The sequence below is a fragment of the Elephantulus edwardii genome, unplaced genomic scaffold, assembly GCF_000299155.1.
Source record: "Elephantulus edwardii isolate Elephantulus edwardi_28Jun2011 unplaced genomic scaffold, EleEdw1.0 scaffold00358, whole genome shotgun sequence".
NCBI classification, from domain to species: domain Eukaryota; kingdom Metazoa; phylum Chordata; class Mammalia; order Macroscelidea; family Macroscelididae; genus Elephantulus; species Elephantulus edwardii.
Window position 1 is genome coordinate 523551 of NW_006400108.1, and position 18982 is coordinate 542532.

Sequence of the window (18982 nt, forward strand, 5' to 3'; positions counted from 1 at the left end):
ACTCGGGGTGGGGGGTGGGGGGAAGGGACGTGGGAATTGTATACTAATGGAGGAATTTTTTTTTTCTCTCTTCGGAGGGGGAAGCGAGCTGGTGGGGAGGGGTGGGAAGGGAGAAAATTGCGGCAATGAATGAATGGAAATCCAAAACCTCTGTAAAAAAAATAAAAAAGAAAAAAAAAAAAAGAATCTTAACAATCCTCAATCTACTAAAATCAGGCTAAGTAGATAGAATTTTAATCAACTGAGACAAATGTCACAAAATCCACACTGTATGTCTCTATTTTCTGAACATTACATTTGTATTTCCAAAGAATAAAGTTATTATTTGTAGTTGAAAAGTTGCCAATTAATTGTAACCAATGTATTTAAAAAATATATTTGTATGATAATTATAGTAAACTTTAAAATTCACATCATGCTTGACTTTCACAATCAACTTACTTTTTCACACCACAGAAGTGACATGAATCGATATTTGTACAGAAACTCTTAGGATCAATCTGTAAATGAAATTCATTATTTAATTCCTGGAATAAACTGAAGACACTAAAAGTTCATACAGGAAATAATTCATTAAATATTTATTCACTGCTACTATATCTATCTATCTATCTATATCTATCTATCTATCTATCTATCTATCTATCTATCTATATATATGCAGTTCACATTCATTACTATTCCAAGTCAAATTAATAAAACACAATTATATCAGCATATGAGAAATACACCCATAATGTGTTTTTAAAATGTTTCAGGAATTCTATGCTCAGTGAGGGATGATAGAGTAGGTGTTGCGATGGGTTACCTCATGATACAAGAAAGAAAAACAGCTCTATAGTTTGGTGTTAATAGTCATATTGGAAGGGTAAACAATACTGGTCACAGAAAAAGAATAATTTTAAATTTGGAGCTTTAGTGGTCTAGTCCTTAAAGAGTTGTACTGTTAGCCCAAAAGTGGTGTTTTTCTGGAAGTTCAAGTTCACCAGTGGTCCCAAGGGAGAAAGATAGTCAATCTCCTCCCATGCACTTTATAGCCTCTGTAAAACTGCTAGAGTTTCCTATGAATTGGTTCCAACTCAATGGCAATGAGTGAGTGAGTCAAAGTACACAGGAACTTAGTGTGAAAGACACTGCAGAAGGGTTCCACCACAAAGACCAAAGACATCTGTTTAGTGTCTGTGCCATCAAATGTAAAGAGTAAAGAATATGAGGCATTTTTTAATTCTTGGGAAATGTCTTGTTTTAAATAGATAATCAGCTCTCTACTGGTCACCTATAAACACTATTTCATCAATTGTCCTGATGTTTAATGTTCTTAGGACTCTAATATTTAAAAATTCTTTAAGAAAAAAACTTTGTACAATAGTTGTTGTAGAACTATTAGGGGCTGTCAGACCAACAGACCTGACCTGGCTCTATTCTGCACAATCCTCACCATTTCTGATATACTTGAGATCACTGTTACAACCATTGTGTCAATTCATCTTGTTGAGGGCCTTTCTCTCTTTCTCTGACCTTCTATCATTCCCAGAATGATGGCTTTTTCCAAGGACTGACCCCTACTGACAACATGTCCAAAGTATATAAAAGAGGCTTTTGAGCCTCTAAGGAATATACTGTTTACACTTCCTCCAAGAGACCACTGTTTGTTTTTTTAGTAGTCTATCATATTCTCAATACTCTTTCCCAACATCATAATTCAAAGGCACTGATTCTTCTTCAGTTATTGCATATACTGCCCAACACATGCAATAGGAAACAACTGGAGGAGGGTGGGGAAAGCCATGGCTTGGACCAGACATACCTTAGTCTTTGAACTGACAACATTGCTCTTTAGCATTCTAGTGAATTATCTGAGGACTGATTTTCTCAATGAAACACATCTTTTCTTTTTTAATTTTTATTTATTTATTTATTTATTTATTTATTTTATGTGTGTACCTTCAAATTGGATCTGACTGGTACAGGAGGCGACTGTTCCTCCTTCTTCAGCAGAGCATCTGGTGGATTTGAACCATGCACCTCTGGGATTGCAGTGCAGTTGAAACACATCTTTTGACTTCTTAACTGATGTTATGATGGATGTTGATTGTGTATCTACGTAAAATTAAGTCTTTGACAACCTCAAACTTTTCTCCTATATCATAATGTTGCCTAATAGATCAATGGTGAGAAATTTTTAGTTCATGATGTTAATATGTAATCTATATTGAAGGCTGTAATCCTTGATCTTTTGCAGAAAGTGCTTCACTTTCTGTGAGCAAGGCTATGTCACTCACTACTAATTCAGGTTGTCAATAAATCTTCTCCAATCTTGATGCCAAGCTTCTTCTTTACATAGTCCAGCTTCCTGAATGACTCACTTAATAGACAGACTGAATAGTTATGATCAAAAGATATAATCCTGAAGCACAACTTTTCTGATTTCAAACCATGCAGTGTTCTCTTATTCTGTTCAGATAATTGTTTCTTGGTCTAGGTTTTGCAAGAGAGTAATTAAGTGTTCTGGGATTGTCATTCTTCTCAAAGTTATCCATAATTTGTTATGGATCCACAGTGTCAAATGACTTTGGATAGTCAAGAAATCATAAGTAAACACCTTTCTGATATAAAGATATCATGACGTATTACTTTAAGTAAAGTCAATGGATTAAGAAACTCACTGATACAATCAAAGAACTTTTCCATGTTGAAGAGTTAATTGACAATTATTTATTTCCCAGTATCTCATTTTTTCTTCTTTCTCTAATGTAACTGATAATGGTGACAAAATTCAGCAAACTGAGCTGAAGACAAGAGTCAATGTTGAGTTTACAAGAAAGGAAAAAAGAATGAGAAGACATACTAACCAAAACCAAACATTATGGCTATCTTGTGATTGCTTTGTTAACAAGGTCATCCAGTTTTGTAGCTTCAGTCATGGGATTAACTGCTTAACAGTTGCAATTGAAATACAGAGCACTTTTCTCCCCTAAGCTTTACACAGAATGGGCCATGTGCTATTATCATTTGTGTATTTCGGCAGAGTAGCTTACATATTTATGTTTGCCTCACTTGAGAATAAAAATTAAAATCTCCATTTCTACTCTCCAGTGTAACAAATTTACAGCTGCCAGTGTAAAGTTATTGGAAAACCCAGCCCAATCTTAGAAGAAGCAGTGATGAATTAAAAGACACATTTCACAAAATGACTATGTATTCCAATATGTGTGTGAGGATATATGTATACCTTGAATATTGCCTAAGACAATATATTAGACTTTGTATTATGAAAAGTGTTCTAAAAAGTCAAAACATCTACTTGCCATATAACTCAGTTAGGTGAGATTTCCTTAAATATAAATAGCAAAAAACTCTCAAAATATGGCCTGAAGCTTCACTCTGCAGAATCAGTCAATGATGTATTTATTGTCAGAAAAATCAAATAGTAATGTAAGTATCATCAATATTTTAAGTATCAGTATCATTATTATTTCTCCATTATAAACAGAATAAAAGAATATCCCACCAAACCTTTCAGTTATATCTCCCATTCAAGGATTTGCGGGAGAAAAGGAGGTCTAATATGGTGGACAAAATAAGAATTCCGAGTTAGATCCAGAAGGCTGAACACTACTGATTCAGCCCACTAACCTTTCTGAGCATCCATTTCCTTATCTGTCAGGTTACTGGTGGTCTATCCTAATTAAGCATAATCTAATCCTTTCTTAGATCTCCAACTTTCTTTCTTTCTTTCTGCCTTGTTTCGGCTTTTTTTCCTTACTCTTAAGCTGGCTGATAGTTACTCAAACACTTTCTACTCTTCCCATCTCATATGGTTCAAGATCAGGAAAGGTGTGCATCAGGGATGCTTCCTATCTCCATACCTTTTAAATTAATATGCAAACAGAACATTAGGGGAGGCTGGACTCCCCAATAACCTGTTATGCAGATGACACAACTCTGCTTGCTGAAACTGAAGAGGACCTAAAGCACTTGCAGCAGAAGGTCAAGGACTTCAGCTTTAAACATGGATTGAATCTCAACATCAAGAAAATAAAAATTCTCACCACTGGGCCAACTGGCACCTTCATGATGGACTTGGAAGAGACTGTGACTATTGATAACTTCAGCTTGCTTGGTGCTACAATAAACACTCTTGGACCCAATAGTCAAGAAATCAAAAGATGAACTGCATTGGGAAAGTCTGCTGTCAGAGACTTCTCTAGAATACTGAAGAGCAATGTTGTCAGTCTGGAAACTAAGTTAGCCTGATCCAGGTCATGGTCTTCACAATTATTTGCTATGCAACCAAGAGCTGGACAATAACTAAGAATGATAGAAGAAGGATCGATGCCTTTGAGTTGTGGTGCTGGAGAAGAGTGTTGAACATACCGTGGACTGCCAGGAGAAAAACAGGTCTGTCTTGGAGAGGGTGAATCAAAGCTATTTCTTGGAGGCAAGGAATTTGAAGCTCACATACTTTGGGCACATGGCCAGGAGGGATTAGTCCTTGGAGACAGACAGCATGCTTGGAAGGGGTGGAGTACAGTGCAGGAAAGGAAAACCCAGGATGAGATGGATTAATTCAGTGACTAGAGAAATGGGATTAGGTCTGCTGGAGACAATAAAATTGGCTTAGGATAGGGTAGGGTTCAGATCTAATGTACACAGGGTTACTATGAGCTGCAGATGATTTCAAGGCACATAACAATGAAAACATCTTAATGCCTTTGTCTATTCATTGTTCTATAAAACCTCCACAGTGGTTTGTGTTCTTCCTCTGGGTCTCAGTAATGACTGGCCCCACTGAATTCATCAGTTCTTCAGTGTCTTCGGGTCAATTTAACCTATTTTCCTTACACAAACAAGATATTTACAAATAGCCAACAGTAAAATCAAAGTGCTGTAGAGGTGATGCTGGTTTCTAGTTGGTCTTCGACAATTACAGTGGGGTTACCTGACCCATGTTCCCCTGGCGTCTTCCTTTCACTAAGGTGACAATGCAAATACCAGAAAGCAAAGCCTTTTCTTAGTACCAGACTGAGTTTATCATTGTTGGCCAATGGGAAAACCTTCACTGACTCATGAGTTAAAGCTCTCTGCACCCAACTCAGAGTGTGATTTAGAAGGTGAAATGCCAGTTTCTCTGAGATTTCCTTCCTGACCATGCCAGACTTATAATAACTAAGAATATGAAAACATCTTTATTTTGGCTATAAAACAGGAGATGAGAAAGCTCTAGCAGGGTGACTAATTTATTAATTCTATTTTGATTTTTCTCAAAGACTACAGGAAGCTGAGAAATTTAATAAATAGCATCTTTTTAAATGGTGGTTCAATATTTAGGAAGATGGCATCAGTAATGGTATTTTTCACCTAATGCCAGTAAGTTGGTATTTGTAAAATTAGCCTTAGAGAGAGAGTTATAGGCTGTAGTGCACAAATATGAGCCACTTAATCTTAGATAGGCGTCTATAGTTGAGAGAGAATCTAAAACTTCTTGAGAAATTATTCTAGTATATGTTTCCATGAGTTAGTTACTTTCTTGAATTATAAATTTAGTTCTGATATAAAGAAGTGAATTTAAGATTGGCACTTACTATGCATACTATATTTTATACAGTGTTGAATATACCATGGACTGCTAGAAGAACAAACAGGTTTGTCCTGGAGAGGGTGAAACTGGGCTTCTCCTTGGAGGAAAAGATTCTGAAGGTTTGTCTGACATACTCTGGGCATGTTGTAGGGAGGAACCAGTCCTTGGAGAGGGACATCATGTTTGGGAGAGTGTAGGGATAGAGCAGGAGAGGAAGACCCTCAATGAGATGGATTGATTTAGTGATTGGGGTAATGGGGGTAGGTGTGTCAGAGAGAGTGAGGTTGGCACAGGATAGAGGAGGGTTTAGGGCTCTTGTACATAGGGTCGCTATGAGTCCCAAAGAACTTGACGGCACATAACAACTATAGACAAGCTTTCTGAAAGCCAGAATTCTTCATCTAGCCTGTACATATGTCCCTTAATAAAGGGGTGATTAGAATTCTAATTACTCATCAAAGGGCTTTTCAATTTATTAATTCAAGAAACATCTATTGAGTGATGTCACTCAACACAGGGGCTCCAGGGATAGTAGTGAAACAAGGAGCAATGATTTACCACCCTGGACTCCAGTAGAGGGAAACAGCAAACGCTAAGTGTGACTAGGAGAATTTCAAATAGCGGGAAAGGCTACTAACATTCTCTTTGAATACAACAATTTAATTGGGGCTATGATGAAAGGAGTTCCTTTGTGGAGTAACCTGCCTTAGTTCTTCGTAAAAATAACTGAAGTACACAATGGTACACAATCCCCCCCCCAAACCCCACCCCCTAGCCCCAAATGAGGGAGTTTTTCTTTTGCGTTTCAAGGAGAGGAGCAAATGGGGGGGGAGGGGGGAGGGGCTTATGCGGGGAGAAGGGTGCAACAATGAATGAATGGAATCCCAAAATCTCTGTAGATGCTCATTGAAATGAAAAACAACCTAAATTTAAAAAAAAAAAAATAACTGAAGTAGTTTCCCCCACAAGCCTCACACTCTTGTCTTCTACCCCAAAGGTTTTGTTACTCTTTTCTTGGTAGATTAACATGCCAGAGTAAATTTTAAACAACATTATTTCATATTTTCTGCCAACCCTGGGGCTGAAGCCTGCTTGCAACTGGCATATACCTTTTAGACACTGGTCAGTAGGCTATGCCAATTTGGAGAGTTAATGCTGCACTTACTATCCAAATAAAGGAATGCCATAGTATATGGAGCAGGAAGACACTCACTCACCCCCTCACCAACTCACTCATTGCCCCTGAGTGAGAAATAGCCATTGAGTAGGTTTTCAGAGACTGTAAGTCACCTGGGAGGAAACTACCCACTAGACCACCAGAGATCAGGAAGAATGGATTAGTCAATTATTGACCTTGCGTGAAGGCTATATAACTTAAAATTGACAAGGAGTTTATAACTCTAAGAATTCAATCCCATAAAGGTTTTCAGTCAGAAAGATGCAAGACTGTAAGCAGAAGGAAATGAGAAAATCAAATAGAGATTTTGGAGCTCTTTTGAAACACCCATCACACTAGTTTAAGGGCTATTAACACTGGAGAACTGAGAGGCCTGGAAGGGAACCAGGGGGAGAACTGATGGTAAATGACAAGAGGGCCAAGTGGAGCTTGTCCTTGAGGGGCTAAGTGGAAGAACTGACTTGCACTAAGAAAGAAGACTGAGTATACAAGTGTCCTGATCCTCACCTGGAAGCCACTTAATTTTAAGTTTGACCTGTGAGGTCTGTGTGGCCACAGGAATAGTTAATGAACTCAGCAGAGAAGTAGGAAATGCTACATCAAAATGGGTAAAAAGGCTGGAAAAAGGGTTTACTCCTAACTTCCACCTCAAAGGGAGATCTGCTATGGATGGATGGAACTTGCCTTATCTCTACTGAAGTGAGACAGGTTCGAGGAGATTTACTATTACTATGACTCCCATCACCATCACCACCATTTTACAGGGACAGAACTGCGAAGGTAATTGTGGGGCATTTTTAAGGAAAAGGAGTGGATGACTTTAAATTTCTAGAAACTGCATTCAGTGCATAAACAATATCATTACCTATTTTCACTGGCAATGTTTTTTGCTGTTGTCAGCTGCTGGTCCCATGTACAAGTGAATGGGATGATACTCAGCCCTGCATCATGTCCATGGATTAGCACTTGGACTACTTACCAAGTTTTCACTGACTGGCTTTCAGAGGTACATTATCAGAAGCAATTTCTGTTTAGTCCAACTTAGTTTAAAAGCTCCACTCTTACCGGTTAAGTATTGTTAACAAAACATGAGCTTTCATGGGTGTATAACTGGTGGCTCTGCTTGAGGTGAACCGCCCAGGATTGGAGCCTGAGTCTCCCACATGGAAAGGGAAGCTTGCTACCACAGAACCACCAACGCTTACTACATAATAGAAACTAACTCAAGCTAAGCTCAAGTTCACACTCCCCCTTATTTTTTTTTCAGATTTATTTTCACCTCTTTCCCTTTCCTCATTCATACATTTGTTCTATCATTTACTGATTATTTATCCAGTCAGTATTTCAATTTTATAAAATGAAATTTTAACTACAGAATGCAAAGCACTAACACCTGTTCATACAAAAAGCTGGTAAATGAGTCCTGTAATAACAATTATCATTATCATATGTCAAACTGACCTTATCTTGGGGCTATATGTATTACCTCTAAACATCAAAGATACAAATTCTCCAACATTCAGTGGGTGTGCATACAGGCACAGGAGACCACAGGGAAAGATGTGATGGAAAGGAGCCAAAGGCAAAGGAAAAAACAGAAATCATGGACCTGAGTCACTAGATTATATCAGGACCTCTGAAGACCCCATTGGTCTTTAAAGTGAAGCTCTTCTTCTGAGTCTAATATAAAGAAAGGAGTGTGTCACAGTTCCTTGGTGGCAAAAATAAGACATCATGAGCACTGAAAGTCATGATATAGTTTCTCAAGTACTGAAAAAACATCACAGGCTTTTTAGAATCTGTAAAACGTCAGGGTAGTCAGGAAGGAAGCACACTGAAGGAAAATGAAGGAATGCTCAAGAAAGGACCTTCATCAAGTATCATGGTAGGATCATGGTTTGTGTCTTCCCATCCATACTTCCGTAAGTTTGATAATTCATAATTTCAGCCAATTGAAATGCAATAAATGTTTAAGACTCTACAGATATTAATCTATGAAGAGTCCAAGGCAGATAGATTTGTATTCTTCCAAGCCAGATTTGGGTGACACCATAGCAAGGCTAGGCACCTGGGATATTTTTATGTGAGTGGACATTCCAAGGCCATTTCTCAAAAAATATTGCTTGTAGGTTGGAACTATCACCCTGCTATTGCAGATTCATGCCAAGGTATCAAACACTGTTCTCTCCTATACAATGGCAAAGAATGGTATTGCCTATATTTCACAACTGTGGTACTGAACTTTAGACAGTCAAAGAGTAAGTGGGGCTTGCACAGCTGGATGATGGAACATGATGACAGTCCAACTCCAAAGCCAGCTGTTGTCATCTTGTGCCATCAATTTGACTCTGATTCAAGGAGACCAAATGTGTATGCAATAGAAGTGTTCCGGAGGCTTTTCAAAGACAGGTCTTTTCTTCTGCAGTCCTACTGGGTGGTTCAAGCTACCAATCAATTGATTACCAGTAATCAATCAGTGGAGTAAATGCAATAATCACTCACTTGAACCATCAGAAATCTTACTATTGTTGTTGTGTACTGTCAAGTGTACCTATAGCAGATCTTTCATTAAGTTTTCAGAGGCAGGAAACAGGATGGGAAAAGACTGCCCATCTTTCTCCTGTAGAGCAGCTTGCAGATTTGAACCTTTTACCTTTGGTTGGCAGTGCAATTCCTGACCACCAAGCCACCAAATCCCCTGGAATTTTACTACTGTTGTTGTTATGTGCTGTCGCGTTGACTCCAAAAATGTAGTGACCCTATGCACAACAGCTCTGAATCCTGCTCTGTCCTGAGCCAATCACATTGCCTCTGACACACCTACCCTCATTGCTGCAGTTGCTATGGCATCCATCTCATCCTGGGTTTTCCTCTCCTGCTCTAAGCCTCCATCCTTCCAAGCATGACGTTCTTCTAAAAGGACAAGTCCTTCCTTCCCATGTGCCCAAAATACGTGAAAAAAGAGCCTCAAAATCCTTGCCTTTAAGGAGAAGCTTGGTTTCATCCTCTCAAAGACAAACTTGTTTGTTCTGTTTGCAGTTCATGGTATGTCCTCTACTCTTCACTGATGCCACAATTCAAATGCAACAATTCTTCTGCCATCCTTGGTCACTGTCCAACTCTCTGATGCATAGCAAGTAACTGCAAAGACTATGGCCCAATGGTCTGAATCAGGTACACCTCAGTCTCTTGACTGACATTACTGCTCTTCAGCACTCTGGACAGCAGATTTTTCTAAGCAATTCACTTTTTTGATATACTGACTCCTTTTGATTTCCAAGAATGTTTATTGTGGAACCAAGTAAACTGACATTTATAATCTCAATCTCTATCTATTATGGTGCTGCCAATTGGCCCAATGGAGAATTTTTATATTCTTATGTTGAGCTTCAAACTATACTGCAGACTATATAGTCCTTAAATGCTTCAGGCCCTCTTCACTTTTGGCAAGCAAAGTTGTGTCATTTGCATAATGTAGGTTGTTGATCAATCTTCCTCCAATTCTGATGTCACTCCTCATAAAATCCAGCCTCCTTCAAAATCCATTGTGCTCATATGAAACCTGTACTTGGACCAAGAAGTAGCCGTCAGAACAGAGGAGAAAAATACTGTATGGTTCAAAATCAGAAAAGGAGTGGATCACAGATGCATCCTGTCCTTATCTGTTCCATCAATATCTATGTGGAACAGAGCATTTGCGAGGCTGGACTTTATGTGGAGGAATCTGACTGTAGTAGCTAATATTTAAGAAGACCCCTTGCTGTATATCAAATGCTATCCTGTGAGTAGAGTTATTTGATTCAGCAGTGGTTAAACACTTTAGTAACCATTTAAGAGCCAAAAGTGACAGGAAATGACATCATATAAAAAATTATTGGTATATTTGAAGACTAAAGGTAATCACTAATCATTAAACAAGAGAAAGAAATTTTAATGGAGAAACTGAAGGAAAAGAACAATGGTATTTATTATTACTGCCACTTTCATTTTCTGGACCATTGGAGTTTTTCATTAATATGAACGTCCCACTCATCAATTAGTAAATAAAACCACTGACCATTTAGGTAAACTTGAAAAAAAAAAAGTAGTGAAAAAAATCGCCTTTTATATGCTCTTTAAAGGCTCCAAGAGCAATTTGCAATAATAAAGATTGCTTATAAATAAAATCTTAAATTGTTGGTGATAATTTAAAGACAATGACTGCTACCTTTTATCACTACAGTTGCTTAACTTTTAGGTGTTACAAGTTAACAATGACTCATAGCAACCCTATGAAGAACAGATTAAAACTTCATCTATCCCAGGTAATTAAGATACTACCTAAATCTATTATTTAGAATAACTATTTTATTGTTTTTATGTGACATCAAGTTGGAATCAACTCTGGTTGACTTTCTAGTGGGTTTTTAGAGGCAGTAAACTGCACAGAAATTGATTGCCTATCTTTCACCAGTGGAGCAGCTGGTGAACTCAAACTGTGTGGTTTTGGGTTGGCAAAAATAGCTCCTTACTACCTGGCCACCAGAGCGCCCTTATCTAAAATAGTAATTTAATCAGTTCAGTTTTAAAAATTATTATAAGTGCTAGCTTCAGCAACACATGGCCCCTGTGCAAGGATGACACACAAATCTGAGATACGTTTCATGTTAAAAAGAAAAGATTATAAGATAAATATAAGTAACAAAAATTCTGAAATTGACCTACTTATACACCCTCTTTTTGACATTAATCTAAGTTTCGTCATCAGCAGAGACATTTTATATTAAGCATGTAGACAAAAGTCTGTGTTAATACCTTTACATTAAAAAAACCAAACAAACTTGCTTTAAGAAAGTGTTGGGGGATGTGGGGGGGGTATTGCGCACCAATGAGGGAGTTTTTCTTTTGCGTTTGAAGGAGAGGAGCAAACGGGGTGGGGGGGGAAGAGGGGTGCAACAATGAATGAATGGAATTCCAAAATCTCTGTAGATGTTCATTGAAATGAAAAATAAAGAAATTTTTTTTTTAAAAAAGAAAGTGTCAAGATAGTTTTACTGAACAGCAAAGGAACATGGCCAAAATAGAGATTCTCAAAAGCTAAAAATACTTTAAAGACAACAAAGCAATCTTTTGCCAGATTTCCTCTGATACCTTCCTCTTCTGATGCCTTCCAATGTCATCTGCATTTACTTCCATTAGGAAAAAACCCTGTTATCTCTCTTTTTCATATTTCCTGCCTATTAGCGATAGGAGCAGTGGGACAAGACTTAGAGGATGACTGGACTTTTTCTCTCTTTCTGCTCCTATTCTGTGTCTGTACTGAATGGCATGCTACCAGGTCTGAAGGCAGCTTTCCTTCACAGAGAAAAGGCCTCTCAGACATGGATTTTATTATACATGAACAACTGCTGTGTAAGTATAATGCCTACCAATTAAAGTTTGTCCCTATCCATGGAAAAAAAGCTCTTCTTCATTTACAATAATTGTTTTTGCAGTTTATCATTATGATACTGAACTTGATTCAGGAACAATGTCAGGTTATTTTATTCTGCCTTAAAGTCAATACACTACAGGTGCAAGCAAGTGCTGAAGTTTTATTAGAGAAACACATAGGGGATTCAGGAGAATACATACCTGATTGCACTTGCCGATAAGTGACCATAGGAGCCACTTGCTGAAGAGCTGCTACGGGAATTATTGAGAATTGTGACCAAGGAGTTGGGAGATGTCCTTATCATGGTCTGAAGGTCAAAGCTATGATCGGACAGTGGTGATAAGGACAGGGTACGCTTCCGGCTTGGCCTTGCTGACAGCCTGGGGCTGGGGAATCTTGAGCCTGTTATATAAACAAAACAGAACTTCATTACCTCCCGTTGTACTCTCTCTATTATTTATTGCTCCTTGTCTGTGCCAAAGAAGTGAAGGATAAGGAGCTGGGGCCTCTCAGTGGCAAATGCCTCTCCTCCCACTTGTGATCTACTAGGGACAATTGAGGAAATTAGAGAGAAATATTTATCTTCCAGGGACTTACCTCAGGGGAGCTCTGTTTATTAATGTGCAGGCGAAATGATAAATAGCTAAACAAAAGAGAAAGACTTTCATGTGTTATCCCTCTCATTTCCAGTGATTTATGAATCTGACGGCTGCTTAGATATTCCCATCATTAATTCACCACAAGTGACAAAGACAGTAGTTCCCACAATTACACAAAACTGTGCACCCAGCTCAGTGTACACCATTTTAAGACAATGAGCCAAGGGGAAAATGAGCTAAAGTTGTCAGCAAAAGAGAGGGACCTTCGGGGAGATGGAATTACACAGTGATGACCACAATGGGCTCAAATATGACAGATGGTAAAGAAGGAACACAACAGGGAAAGGTGCCTATCAGTTCTTCACAGGGTCACTATGAGTCGTTGGCGACTCGGCTACACCTAACAAGAAGATAGAAAATTCAGCTGAGTTTTGCACTCATTTCTCCATAGTTTGTGTAGTTATCTGTTCTCTGGCTTGTTGTTATTAAATGCCACTGAGTTGTCTGAAACTCATAGTGAATCAATATACAATAGCTCTGAACCCTGCCAGATCTTGAGTCAGTTTCACTATCTGCAACACAACGCACCTAGTTACTGTGTCAATTCACCTAATTCTAGGTCTTCCAATCCTGCACTGTCCCCCATCAGCACTTAACAAGCATGACTTCCTTCTCCAACGACTGTCCCTCCTGGCAACATGCCTGAAATATGTGAGATGAAGCTTCAAAATCCTTGCCTCCAAGAAGCAGCTTGGTTTCACGCTCTCCAAGACAGCCTTGTTTGTTCTCTTAGTAATGCATGGCATTTGTAAGACTCTTCTTCAGCACCACAACGCAAAGGCATCAATTCTACTTCTGTCTTCCTTAGTCATTGCCCATCTCTCTGATGCATAGCAAGTATTTGTGAAGACCATGGCCTGAGTCTGGCACATCTTAGTCTCTAGACTGACATCATTGTTCTTTAGCTCCTTGGAGAGGTCCCTGACAGAAGATTTCCCTAAAGCATACTGAAAGCTTTACTCAAAAAGACTTTCAAGGAATTACCTTAAATCTATGCTTCTCAGTCAGTGATGATTTTGCTCTGCCTGGAGGACAGTGAGTATCTGGAGACATTTTTGGTTCTAAAACCTCAGATAGTATTACTGGCTTCTAGGGAGTAGGGCCAAAGATGCTGCTGAATTCTCAACAATGCACAAGACACACTCTTCTATCCAACCACTCACCTCCAAACAACAAATATGTATTTGGAACCTAAAGTGCTGGAATTGAGAAACCCGGCACTAAATTCCCTCTAATCTGAGTGCTTAAAGAACAAGAAACATTGAAAATCTAGGATGCCATTTTCAGTTTTTCTAAGATGAGAAACACAGACCTGTAAAAGCCTCTGTGAAATTTCATTTTTCTCTGCAATTGGCTGCCCCAGTCAGAACCAGTAGAGGATTAAACGCTTTTGTGAAAATACTTAGCTTCCAACAAGATGATGCGGATGGAGCTCTAATCTGGAGGTTAGTCTTGTGTGAGCGGCTACCTATGACTGACTGTCATTGTTTTTATCTGAAGTGTTAGAAGCTTCATGTCTATTTGCATTTGATTTCAGAGATGTTAGTGTAACAACGAATGTGGCTTATTCTGCCTTCTCTAGGACTGAAGTAACATTATAGTCATCAATCTAAGTTTATGGAAAGAATTAGGATCTAATTTTATTAAGTAAAAAGGAAATGAAGGGCTTTTTGCTTCAATGCAGAAATAAACAGGTTTCTAGGGGGTCCAGAAAGAGAAGGTAAGTCTTCCTTATAGAGAGGAGACCAGACATTGGTCTCTAGAAAATTCATCAACAATGTATCTGTTCAGAAGAGGTGGGCTTTAACTCAAGATGCTATGGAGGGACCAGAACCTAGAGAGAAATATCATGCTTGGTTAAGTAGATCAGTGAAAAGTAGGAAGATTCTCATACAACTGACTAAAACAGCGGCTGCAACAGTGGGTTTAAACAATGCAGTGACTGTGTGAATGGGACTTAGGACCAGGTAGTGCTCTGTTAGGTTGTACATGGGGTAGGTAAGAGCTGTAATCAATCAGACTTTACCTAACAAGAACCTTTGGTAATTCGGGAAATTAAATACTAAAGTGTGAATACATTCTAGCTAATAAAAAAAAATTTAAAAAAACCAAACAATAAAGAAATGAGAACTTAGTAAGTTGTTATTTTTGTTGTTGTGCACTATACAGTTGGAACTGACCCATAGGTGACCCTCCAGTGGGTTTTCAGAGGCAGGTAATCACATGGGAGGAGAATTCCCATCCTTCTCCTGTAGAGCAGCTTGTGGCCTCAAACCACACGAATTTGTGATTGCAGCACAGCTCCTTGTCACTAGGCTACCAGAGCTCCCTCTTAGTAAGTTAGGGTCATATATAAACCTACAAAACTAACCTGGATTAGATATATTGGTTCTCACGAGTTTTTTTATTCAAGCATATTTGATGTTGTTGTTGCTGTTATGTCCCAGTGTCCCTATGTACAATAGTGTTGAACCCTGCTCTATCCTGAGCCAGTCTCACTGACTCTGACACACCTAACCCCTCTGCCCCAGTTACTGTGTCACTCCATCTTATCCTAGGTTTTATTCTTCTGCAGTATCCTTTCACCTTTTCAAGGATGATGTCCTTCTCTAAGGACTGGTCCATCCTGGCCAGGTGTCCAAGATATGCAAGACAGAGCTTCACAATCCTTGCCTCCATGGAGAAACTTGGTTTCACCCTCTCCAAGACAGACTTGTTTGTTATTCTGGCTGTCCATGGTCAGTATTCTTCTCCAGCACCACAACTCAAAGGGATGGATTCTTCTTCTGTCACCCTTAGTCATTGTCCTGCTCTCTGATGCACAGCAAGTAATTGGAAAAGACCTGGATGAGGTGCATCTTAGTCTCTAGGCTGTTATCACTGTTCTTTAGCCCTTTGGAAAGGTCCCTGGCAACAGACATCCCCAAGAATTTCATTAGCACCTGATGTAGACCACTGACCTTTCAGTTAGCCACCCAATGCTTAACCTGCTATGTCACCAGAGTTCTTAATTTGGGTCACTTTAGTATAAATACAGCAATCTCTAGCACCAGCATATCTATTAAAGTCAATACTTTTATGAAGTCAACAGCTTAAACCTACATGTTTCACATTGAGTCAACAGAAAAGCTTAATTTGAACAAAGAAGCTTTCAGTAAAAAAAGCAGACTCTTTTTCCAAAGAATCCTAAAGCCAATCATATTAGCTGAGGATATCCACAGACATCCTGGCAGAAATTGTTTTCTATGGGACTCAGTGAGTGCTGCAGGGTGCTAAATAATAGGACACTCATGGAAGCGCTGATTCCTAAAATATCTATTCTATTTAGATTACTAACTAGTTTTAAGTCAAGAGATAAGGAGGTCATCTGATGCTATGCAATATTAAAAGCTTTAAATGACTTTCACATCATCCCAAGAGAGGGCTCAATGTAAAGAGAGAGCCTCCAAGACTCCACTCTTAGCAGTGAGTTTCCACCAGTATAGCCAGTGCAGTTTGCACAATCCTCATTTCTGCTGTGGTTGTTAGGTGTGGTACAGTTGACTAGGATTCAAAGTAATACTATGAACAACACATTAGAACCTTGCCCTATCCTATGCCATCCATGCTGTTTTCCCAGTGTTTGAGCCCATTATTGCAGTTACTGTTTTAATTAATCTCCTTGAGGTTTGTTCTCTTTTTCTGACCTTCTACTTTTCCTAATATTTTGTCTTTATCCAAGGACTAGTCACTCTTGTAAACATGCTCAAATTATATGACAGGAAGTGTCACTATCTCTGTCTTTAAGAAGCACTCTGATTACACTTCCTCCAAGACAGACCTGCTTATTCTTCTTGGCAACCCATTCTGTTTTCAATATTTTTCACCAATATTATCATTCAAAAGCATTCTTCCTTATTTATTGTCCAACTTTCAGATGCTGGCTTAGATCAGGTAAGTCTGTGCCATTAGGCAGGTTGTTGAAGAGTCTTCCTCCATTCCTGATACCAAATTCTTTTTCATATGTCCAACATCTAGAATGATTTGCTCAACAACAGAGTGAATAGATATGGAGGAAGAATACAGCCCCTGACACATACTTTTCCTGATTTTATACCATGCAGTGTCCTGTTCTGTTTGGACAGGAGCTTCCTGGTTTACACAGGCATTGTGTATAAGCACGTTTAAGAGTTCTGGGATTCCCATTCTTCTGAATGTTAACCATAATTTTCTATGATCCACATAGTCATTAAATGATCCACATAATCATTAAAACACAAGTAAACAACTTTCTGGTATTCTCTGTTTTCAGCCAAGATCTATCTGCTATCAGTAATGATATACTTTATTCTATAGTGTCTTCTGAATAAAGCTTGAATTTCTCACAGTTACTGCTCCAGTCATTTTTAAAATAATCTTCAGCAAGATTTTCCAGCAAGACAGCTACCTGGTCAACCAGTTGGAAGAAATCTGTATTGTTTTCCCATTAAAGGAAAAAAAAAGGTGATTCACCAGTGTAGAAATTAACTTTATTTAAAAAGAAAATTCATGGTTAGGGTTCTCCATAAAGGAATATCTGGCTTTTCTGTTTTTTAATTCATTCTCAACCCAAATGCTATTATCAGCAATGAATCAGCCTTCTTTATTCTAATGTACTATCTGTAAACACATCCTCATAGTTGGCTGGTATCTACATATCCCCACTAGTGGAACATTTAAAACACATATTCAGAGGACCCTGGACCCAGGTACTGCTGTCCTTGAACCCTTATCCTTGCAACACACAGAGGAGGCTTGGAATTTCTTAAGTCAAAGGGGGACAGACATGGAAGAGCCATGGTTTCTGGAGAACAGTACATCCCTGCTCTCTAGGACCCAGGACCCAGGCACTGCTGCCCTTGAGCCCTCTTGAGTGCAATATGCAGGGAAGGGTTAGGATTTCTTAAGCCAGAGGGGAACAGATGTGGACCAGCCACAGTTTCTGGAGAATAATATTTACCCCATATTAGAAGCACCAATATACAGGTTCTTGACAGAGTATTGCACTCCCCTAGGACATTATACATTTATTACAGCCTAACATCTACCAAGAAAATATAATGTCAAAAAAGCAGTAGGTTGTCTCAAACATCATGGAAAACACCTCCATTAAAAAAACAAAAAAAAACCCCACAAATCCCAATACAAACAAAAAAACCCAACAAAATCGAAGCTTCTTAAAAAGCAGACCCAAGGAATACCCCAAACACAGAGAACCAGAAAAAATATGTTTATGTAGAGTTATTTCAACAGCTACAGAAGAAGATGCAAATGATGGAAGAAACAGTGGGAGCCATTAAAACAGGGAATATTCCAGAGACAGAGATTAAGAAGAAATATGTCAATGAGAAGTAACTTGGACAACTACAGAAAAAAATGCAAAAGATGGAAGAAAGAAGGAAAACTATAGATAAAGAGGCACAAGGCCTTAAATCTCTGTGTATCTGGTTAATTTCAGTTTCTACAAGCAAGGTATCCAGAAGATCTGTAATAAGGGATTAGAACATTTAGCCCATCCTATCTTGGAATTGCTTCAGCAAACCAGTATGTAGCTGGAACTGCCATCAAATTGGCCCCTGAATCATGGTGGTCTCACGCACACTGGGGAAAACACTGTCTCACACTATTTTTGGTGTTGTTAAGTGCTGTAGACAACTCATAGTGACGCTTTGAAAAAATACCTGAACCCTGTATAACTTTCATCATTTCTCCAAGTTCACAGTTTCCGGAGGCAAGCTGTTTCAGAAGTGGATACCACTCCTGCTTCCAAGCTTGTTTGAATCTATATCATCCATAATTAGTCATGAAAAAAACCACTGTACTTCATAGTTCTCACTGGCCTATTTTTTTCTGACCTTTCTTCACAGTTTGCTAGATCTGTAAGCTTCATTGATATCTACTGACCCTCAAAGCCTCCACCGACAGATATGTGTTCACTGTGCATGAGGTCCCTGGCTTAGATCACTTCTATGACTTTAAATTCTGAGTAACCACCTCTTATCTACTAATAAATGGAATAAGAGAGCCATGAATGTAGGAAAATTCGAAATTGTTAAGAAAGAAATGGAACGCATAAATATTGACATATTAGGCACTGGAGAGATGAGATGGACTGGCATGGGGCATTTTGAGTC

General features: G+C 38.7%; 1 protein-coding gene across 1 annotated transcript in view; it reads right to left on the reverse strand.

The window, feature by feature from the left end:
* GLI3 (GLI family zinc finger 3) overlaps positions 1–18982 on the reverse strand; it is a 435743-nt gene that overhangs the window by 95627 nt on the left and 321134 nt on the right. The window contains exon 6 of the mRNA XM_006902022.1: positions 12372–12573. Within this exon, the coding sequence (XP_006902084.1) occupies positions 12372–12573 (202 nt within the window). The remainder of the gene's footprint in view (positions 1–12371; positions 12574–18982) is intronic.